Genomic DNA, 9,173 nt, shown 5'->3' with positions numbered 1-9,173 from the left:
GAGAGTCAAGAACATTTTCAAAGCATTGGAAATGTTTCTCAGTCCCAAATTCATCATGTCTTTTCAACAATTTGGCAATGATTTTTTTTTCTATGATGAAAAAAAGTGGCGTCACTCAGGATGCAACATTCCTATTAATTCTTGTTTTTGTAGGCAAATTATATTATTTTTACATTGTTTCAACTGAAATAATAGCAAATGAGAAAGATAAGTGTCTTTCATGCATTCAAGAAACAAATAACAAGCGCCACCAACAACATTGTTGTTCCAAGTTCCCCGTCGAAACTCCGTGAGTCAAGACTCTTCCAATATCGGCCTTCGAGTTTGACAGTGAGACAGCGATCTACAATGTACATGTACGTGTAGAATGCACCACACCGACCTACGCATCGCAAAATTCTGTCAGAACAATTTGGTAACTTACCCAAAAATATTCCCTTTTCTTGACTTCTCACCACAGTTCCTTAGAAACAGTACACTAAGCTTCGAAGTCCTATGGAAATAATGTCAGGGACAGACATATCACTGTGAAAAAATAGCGAAAACAGGAGAGAATTGTTGACAGCACATTCGTTGCCTACGTACTACGTATTTTGTGCTTGTCAGAATTTTTGACAAATGTCAACAAACTCGCCCGCAAAACCTCGTGTTGATCGTCTGCGCCAGCTCGATGCGCCTTGTACATGTTGCGTGCAGATTTTTTTATCGAGGATATTATTTTGAGCTGAAAATATGAAAAATGAATTGAAAGCTGGAAGAGGTTTATTTTTTATCCATTTTTATAAAGGTCAAAGGACACAACAAGGCTCAAATATCATGAAAAGCCAATCTTTTTCGTCTCTTTTTTTCACCTTGAGTAATCCAGATGAGGGCGCCCTGTAATCACTTAAGAGACGCAAGGAAAGACAGTAGGCGGAGCTAAGTGGGGGGGGGGGGGCTTGCGACCCACTATTGTTTTTTATTCTGAAAGATTTCAAATAAAGCAGGATATCAATGCATTCCATGTTCATGCACCGAGATCCAGATTTATCATGGAATACAGCATTTTAAAGCGGCTATATGGAATTTCTTGTGGATGTTGCTCGATGCGGTTGTGAAATGCGAATTAAAGCTCAGCCTGAGAGAGGGCGCTCTACTAAATTTACATGCGGTGTAAACTTTATGCATAAGAGCTCATTTCTGACTCCTGCATCAGACATATCAAAGACTAAAAAAAAAAAAAAATAGCTCAACGATAAAATAACTGCTCTCGAAAAAAAGCCTGCATGCTCTAGAAAAAAACAAACACTCTCTCTCAAAAAAACCCCAGAAAAACAACAAACAAACCCTGCTGGTACTAACGGGCGTTTGTATTACGTCAATAATATTGAGTTCATTGCGACTTTTGAGGCTATAAACTCAACTTTTTTGAGTTCTGAGGATTGTGTCGGCCGGTGTGACAGGTAATTCTGTCCCCCCGGGTAAATGTGTCCCTCCGGACACATTTACCGGCTCGTGACCCGGTAAATGTGTCCGGGGGGGACACTTTTACCATGGAGGAACAAATTTGTCCCCCTCCAGGTAAAAATGTCCCCCTGCCCAACGGTGAAAGTGTCCCCCTGGTAAACGTGTCCCCATGCAGTATGTACTGAGAGCAGCAGCGTGTCGCACGCGCCAGTACATGCTGCAATTTTGAGGCAGTGATTATAACATGTGTACGTACATATGCGTCTCCCTCTACAATGGAAATTCGTCCAATAGGAAATTTCGTTACGCGCTATGATGGGAACACAGACCAATCCAAGGAGACGTTGTATCATACTATCAATGAGACGAGGGCCATCGCCATGCATCGCCGCTGTGTTGACCTATCCATAGAGCAAGGACAAGCCATACCCTCTAAATATTCTATATTATTATAGAGAGTTCTGAGAGCCATAACATTGGGGGATTGAAGAGATGGCAATGAACCTTTGGCCCTGACTTGGGGCTTCCAATTCTGAGCATTTTGGATGCCATTGGGCTCGAATTAAGTGGCGCTATTTGGCCATGTTGTGTGAGCTCGGAGGGATCATTCAGCTTTGGGGGAAATAGGGGTCGTCTTCTTTGGGTGAGAATATTTCGAAAAGCTAATGGTCAACCCACCAAAAAATGAAAAGAAATTGAAAGATGACATGTCGATCATCATTTTTCTGTGCAGCTTGAATACCTGTGAGAGTTCTGAGTATTTTTAAAAGAATTTGAAGTATGCGCATTTAGCACTAGTGTCTATGGTTTTTTGGGGGGGGCAAGACACGGTTTCGATCCAACTCGGACCCAAACCAACTCGGACCCAAGCCAACTCGGACCCATGCCAACTCGGACCCACTACCAACTCGGACCCATGCCAACTCGGACCCACGACCAACTCGGACCCACGACCAACTCGGACCCACTACCAACTCGGACCCACAACCAACTCGGACCCACTACAAACTCGGACCCATGCATGACCAACTCGGACCCATCGTTTTCAATCATTCGACATCGTTTTCAATCATTCATTTCATAAAGTTTGTCCACTTCTCATCTCTTATTACAGTGATGCTGTTTAGTATAAATTTTCATTGTAATTGTAAGGTAAACTATCTCATATCTGTCATGTCTGTATTGCAGCTGTATAACATTTTTGTCGTTGTAAAGCGCATTAAAATGCTATTTTGAAATGCGCTTTAAAAGTGTAATTAATTATTTATTATTTTTATTTGTTTCCATTAAAACATATTATGCTTTAAAAGTTTAACCAATTATTTATTTTCATTCAAACATATTAATTTACATCGTTTACACCATCTTGCTAAATTTAACAGCAATTTATTTCTTTTTTACTCCAAACTTCAACATAACGAGTATACAAATTAAGAACAGATCTTCATAGAAAAATAAAATTGGAAAGTATGGCATTAAAACAAAACACTTTCAAACATAACATTATTAACTCAATAAATATAAGTAAACATTAGAAATCAATAAATAAAATAAAGGTTCCATATTAAACAAAAAAGTTAAATCAAAAGAGTATAAAAAGTTACATTTGTAATCGGATTCGTAAAAAACCCCACAAAATTCAAAGCCAGCATGTGAATTAAAAAATGATCAAGTTTAATCCCCTACAAATAGATGCAATGTCAATCATCAAAAAGGAGTATTGGAGCTCTGGGAAGATTATCCTTCTAGGCCTTACAGGTAGCTGCCTGTATGTTCCACTATGATGTTCCACGGGGGGGGGGGGGGGGGGAAGTTAAATCAAAAAATTATTAAAAGTTAAACAGATTCATAAAAAAACCCACAAAATTCAAAGCCAGCATGTGAATTAAAAAACCCTAAACAATTACATGAAATGAAAGGCCCAAATAGTTATTTTAAATTAATAAACTTCCTCACTGAAACAAAATGTGCCACTTAAAACCACTTGTTACACGACACAAAGGCCTGCAAAAACAAACAAGTAATTTATTTTTTACTGAAAATTATAATCCTTTGATTTTCGTTTGGAAAGAAAATCGAGATTTTGAAAAAGCACGTATATATCAAGTTGTACAAATGACATACGATATGCCTAACCTATACTATACGCTATTAATACCTCTTGGTTTAGCTTCACAGGTCACGGTTTCAAAAAGCTAAGCACGTTTTAGTTTCACGGACGTTCAAAACAATAAGCGTTTAGCAACAGTATTTACTGTACGCATCATAAAATACCGCTCCACACAGCGGCAATACAAGAAAACAACAAAACTAAAAGCCCCATTCTGCCCAATGTAGTTACAGAATATCTTCACTTTATAAGCACTAACATTAAGATCACCTAAAAAATATAATCTCTAAAACTAATGATTGAGTCATTGTTGGGTCCGAGTTGGTCGTGCTTGGGTCCGAGTTGGTAGTGGTACAGAGTTGGTCGTGGGTCCGAGTTGGTCGTGGGTCCGAGATGGTAGTGGGTCCGAGTTGGTAGTGGGTCCGAGTTGGTAGTGGGTCCGAGTTGGCGTGGGTCCGAGTTGGCATGGGTCCGACTTGGCATGGGTCCGACTTGGTTTGGGTCCGAGTTGACCTGATACCCAAGACACCACTGATGATGCAGGGCGCCCTCTATTGGTCAAGTGTGGGCGCCTCCGATTTCCATGCCATGTATATGATGTACATGTACATATGATGTACATGTGTATACGGCGCATGCCTGCACGTCCATCAATCATTCATTGTGAAAGATTACAATTCCAAGGTAAACACAGGCGATACAGCCATGATACAGCAGTTTTTTGGTTGTGTATATATAGACGTGCAGACCCATAGAGCCTTGCTCTAGATCTATGCATGACTTGTGAGAGTCGATCAGTGAGAGTTATTAAGATTGTCAAGCGTCTGACGTTGGCGTTCGGATCGGAAGTGCACTATTCTTCCAAGTATTTTTATATAGGCCTAGCTCCAACTTTAATTCAAGGCCAGCATCAAGCACACTTGCTAATTGCTTCAGCTCATCAACGCAACTTCGAATACAGTTAACCAGGTACAGTAGCTTCCATAGAGAATTTCAAGTGAAAAATTAACAGTTCAGCTTTCAACTTTTCAGGACATTTTGCATGCATCTGTACCGGTATGTGGCGGAGGAATTAGGTCCAGAATTTGAGCCAATATGGGGCTCTCGTTCCTTGAGCTATCTTGATGTCTTGCTGATTTTAATACATGCAATTAATGTAAACATGATGATAAAAAAAGGATTTTTGTTTAAAATGGGATCCTTAACCAGTTTGCCCCAGGATTATTTTGACAAGAACGGAAAGAGGTGCAGGATTATTTTTTCCCTTGACCTGGAGCCAGGCGGGTTAAGCCATCACCCTCCTCGGCCTCGGCAGCACGCTCATATTTCCGGCCTCGATCGCCGAAAAATGTCACACCGATGGTACATATGGAACACGCTTTCGGTGAATTTTGAACACCATACTTTTGGTCAATTTTCGGGGACAGACAGACAGACCGAACACCAAGTGACATGTAGACACTCCTGGAAGAGTTTAAACACTTAACTTAATTTTTAAAAACCCAAAATTCACAGCGCATGTTCAGTGGGAGTGCTGGATATAGAGTGAAAAAAGTCAGGCACCTGTTTATGGTCAAATATACACAGCCATAATTAGGAACAGGGTCCTGAACTACAAAACAAATTCACCATTACCAAGAAATCGCACGCCATAAACTTTCCCATCAATAGTTTCTACACCTTATTAACAGCAGCCAAGATCCTAACACCGCGCACCGTCACCATCAGCTATGGGTCTCCTTAATAGTCTCGGCAAGCCTCTGTCGTGGGAAGAAATCAAGGCCAACGGTTACGACGACACATCCGACGCCATGGACTCATCCAGTTTGTCAGTCTTTACAACAAGCTGAAAGACCGGCCGTGTGACGTGCTGAAGTGGGGGGACGAGGTAGGTAGCCAAATTAAGACCATTTGTAAATCCCTGCGGTTTTGTTTTGGGGTGGGGGTTAACTATAATTGTACCACAATTTCAATACATTTGCTAACTAAAGGGTGACCGTCCGACTGGGGCACCTGAAAATGGGAACATAGCGCCCTCACTGTTCACGCAGGGAGATCATCGTGTTGTTTTGTTTTGCGTCCTGCGCACTCTTTCAGGTTGAGTACATGCTGGTCAAGCTGGATCATGAGAACAAGTCGGCTAAAGCTGTTACTCAAAGCGGAAGAGATTCTCCCAACGCTGCAAGAGCAGGAAGAGAACAATCCAAAGTCAGTATAAACAGGGTTTCGACCTTAAAGGGAATGTACATCATTGGCTTTTGCTGTAATTTTCAGAAATGAACTATATGAGGGGTTAGTATAATAGATCAAATATTGTTACACTGACATGTTTGAAGTTTTGTGTTCGAAAATGCTGAAAAACAAGAAAAACAAAAAATGTTCAAGTAGTCTGGTTCCTTGACTCCACTAAAGATAAAATGGATCAATTTATAGATGCCGGAAAATTGTAAGGTAAAGGGAACCATCTAGCTGGCCTGCACCCGTTCATGAACATGTAACCAATAGCAAACAAAATTTGGACTGAAAAAAAATTGTAAATTTGGAGCAGTAGTTTGAAAATAGTTAGGTTTTTCCAACGGTGGTCGGCCGACCACCGTTGGAAATGTATACAAAATACCATTTTCTTGAAAATGACTCGACACCAGGTGCCGTAATTTTACAGGATGCTTTAGACTGTCATTTACCAACATCCTAGTAAGGTGTTTCGTAAAAACTTGGTAGTTTTATTTTTCGATGTTTGCAAATGTTGTATATTCCCTTTAAAACCTCATGTACATGTACGGAGCAGTCCAGCTTGAAATTATAAACCCATCATTATTAAATTTGTTTGATTGTAATTTTCAGGGGCGATTTGAAAACACTCTGGCGGCCTGAGTACGCAGCCTACATGGTGGAAGGCACACCGGGCAAGCCGTACGGGGGATTAATGGCACATCTCAACACCGTAGAAGCCAATATGAAATTCAGGTCAGTTTAGTATGAATATATATGTATATTAAGGGCTGGAGCAACCTCGTCCCCAGTGCTTACTTTATTTCCAACCTCGTTTCCAATAGTAAGCCTGGATAGGAAACTTTCTTCCTGTGTCCTGATTCGATACCGCAGTTGGCTAGTAATGGATTTAGCCTATATCATGTACTTGGTGTTGTTTTTTCCAACATGCGTTACATGTTTTCACGATCATTGTAATTATAGCGTCCACGCCTTCTGAAATATACTCCTTTCCATTCCAAATTGCTTATATTAATTAATGTAAAATGTGATACTGCACTTTGGCGGGATAAGACTGTAACATTTTAACTTCGAAAACAATCGTGTTTTCGTAACTCACGGCGCACAAATTGATTCTGTTTTTACCCCAGACACCCCTTACAAAAACAACGCTAATGTAACGCACATGCAGGCACCAGACTATTCCTCATTTGCATGCGTGTTCAAAAATTTTGCACGTGCAAATGATCCAATACCAGGGTGAGAGAGCAGGTAGTGGTGGGCGCGTCCTGCTCGACACCCTGGGGACAAGGTTGGGACTGGAGGGATACGTTTACTTTATGTTTCTGGTATATTCTTTCCAAAAAATGAAAGCGTTTGAACATATCCCCTCCTATTGTGAAATGTTTTATTTATAATTTAAGGACCCTTCCGACACCACTTTGCAAAATTTTGCCGTTGATTTTCTACATCGTGCTACACAGCACTCCAATGGGAAAAAAGGTCAACAAACTTTTGTACATGTTGCAATTATGCACTATGACACATGACTCGGCAGATATTTTTTTTTCTTGCGGGCACGTGTGCTTAAATTCATAATATTTTCTATAACTAACAATGATTGTCATATCAGAGGCTTAGGCCAAAAAAAAAAAAAAATCGGTCTCTGGTCAGACCGAAGTCCGGAATTGATGCGGCGACGCGGGTTTTTAATTTTTTGGGTGGCTTTTTTTTTTTCTTTTTTCAAGCTTGAATTGTACAGACAAGGTGGGTACTATTTTGCTTTTTTGTGTCCTCATTATACATGGTTGTCCTCCATCATTTGCCTTGGTGCCCTTTATCATTTGCCTTGGTGCAATTTCCCCATTCCTTGGTGCTCCTTGGTACAAAAATTTGAGGAGGTGCGGCAATAGAAGGCGCTGTTGTAGCTTCCGTGTTAATTTGAAGAAAAAAAAAGGTTGACGCGCATGATTAAAATCGATGCGCGCGCTGACCAGAGACCGAGTATTTTTTTTTTTGGCCTTACATTCAGAATTTTTCTAGATAATATTCGTTACAGGATATACATGAATAATTGGTGTGAGTCCAGTTTGGGCTTTCATACCAGTACATGTAGGTCTGCAATACCTCCTTTAGTAATTCAGTGCGCCTGTTTTTGTACAGTTCCTGTGCTACATGTATTTCGAGTTTTGAGCCCGAAAAAAAGATCACGTTTGTTTTTGAAATTGCTATTTTCCCAGCAATATTATACTTGTAAAAGTATCCACTTTTAACCCTCCTGCTATCTGAAACAGTCAAAGACAGTCAAAAAAATTAATCCTTTTCCCCTACTATGCTTTTACACAGACTAGTCACCAACAGTCAGATCGTATTTTATGCAAGCACTGTGAATATTAAAATTCAGTCAGCAGACAAACAGTTTTTTGAGCTTTTCAAATTAACATCGCAGTATTACCTGTATTAGTTCATAGCGCCCAGATGTGTTTGAAATTAATACTCTTTGTTTTAAAAAAACAATTTTGAAACAACATGCCTTTACACAATATACATACATAGGATCTAAGTGTACATGAGAAATATTTTTCCTTGTTGATGTTAAAATTTGCCATTCCTTTTCCAGGAGGCAAGAAGTGGAAAAGCTACTGGACACAGCTAAAGGGGAGACAGCCCTCAGCTTGACTGCGTTCCCCAGGTAAAGTAACAGCCAATTTATGTTGCCCTTAGGCATGTCAGGCCACATTTGAAAAGAATATCTCGCAATACTTAGTGGGATTCTCCCATTCACCATGTCATGAATTTTTGCCGTATTGAACGAGATATGTTGGGTTGCCGGTTTATTGAACGACACAGTACAGCATAAAAATTTGCATTGTTTGGAAAATCCCCTGCTTTGAAAAATCATCAGACCATTAAATTCTCCCAACCCTCACACTAAATGATAATGCGCTATGGTACTTCATATGTACATGCAATTTTTTGGCTTTCACAAGGCAATACACGTACAGTGTTTTCTTAAAAACCCGCCATAATTGTTTGAAAAATAAAATGTAAAAAATAGTTCATGGGACAACAGGTTAATTCTCAAAGTATGTATTTAAAGTTGCACAGTCGGCCAGATTTTGTCCGAATTTTAAAATCTGCTGGTTACCAGTCACAAGCAGTAAACATTGCATGGCATTTTGGCTGGTAACCGGTTGTTGCTGAGCAACTGTGTTCTGTGCTGAGTGACTTTTGCAGAGCCATGGAATTGGCTGCAGTGCAATTATTATTTATAATCTGAATTATCAAAAGAACAACTTTTGGCTTTTCAGACTTGGATGCCCCAATTTTTCCACACCGTCGTACAAGCCCAACCCTAGCGACGAAGGCGTCTCCAAGTCGCTCTTCATTCCCGACGAAGTGATTT

General features: G+C 40.1%; 1 protein-coding gene across 1 annotated transcript; it reads left to right on the top strand.

Annotated features, from left to right (window-relative positions):
• Positions 1 to 5,286: 5,286 nt before the first annotated feature.
• LOC115921962 (glutamate--cysteine ligase catalytic subunit-like) lies at positions 5,287 to 9,166 on the top strand (the record flags this gene model as incomplete). Its single annotated transcript, XM_030980156.1, is given in 7 exon segments — positions 5,287 to 5,340; positions 5,343 to 5,444; positions 5,654 to 5,692; positions 5,694 to 5,764; positions 6,401 to 6,523; positions 8,388 to 8,459; positions 9,079 to 9,166. Coding segments are annotated over 7 exon segments (549 nt in total), but the record flags the coding sequence as incomplete, so codon positions are not given.
• Positions 9,167 to 9,173: the final 7 nt, after the last annotated feature.

The sequence above is a fragment of the Strongylocentrotus purpuratus genome, unplaced genomic scaffold, assembly GCF_000002235.5.
Source record: "Strongylocentrotus purpuratus isolate Spur 01 unplaced genomic scaffold, Spur_5.0 spur5_contig_184, whole genome shotgun sequence".
NCBI classification, from domain to species: domain Eukaryota; kingdom Metazoa; phylum Echinodermata; class Echinoidea; order Camarodonta; family Strongylocentrotidae; genus Strongylocentrotus; species Strongylocentrotus purpuratus.
This window is presented reverse-complemented; position numbering and strand designations above follow the sequence as displayed.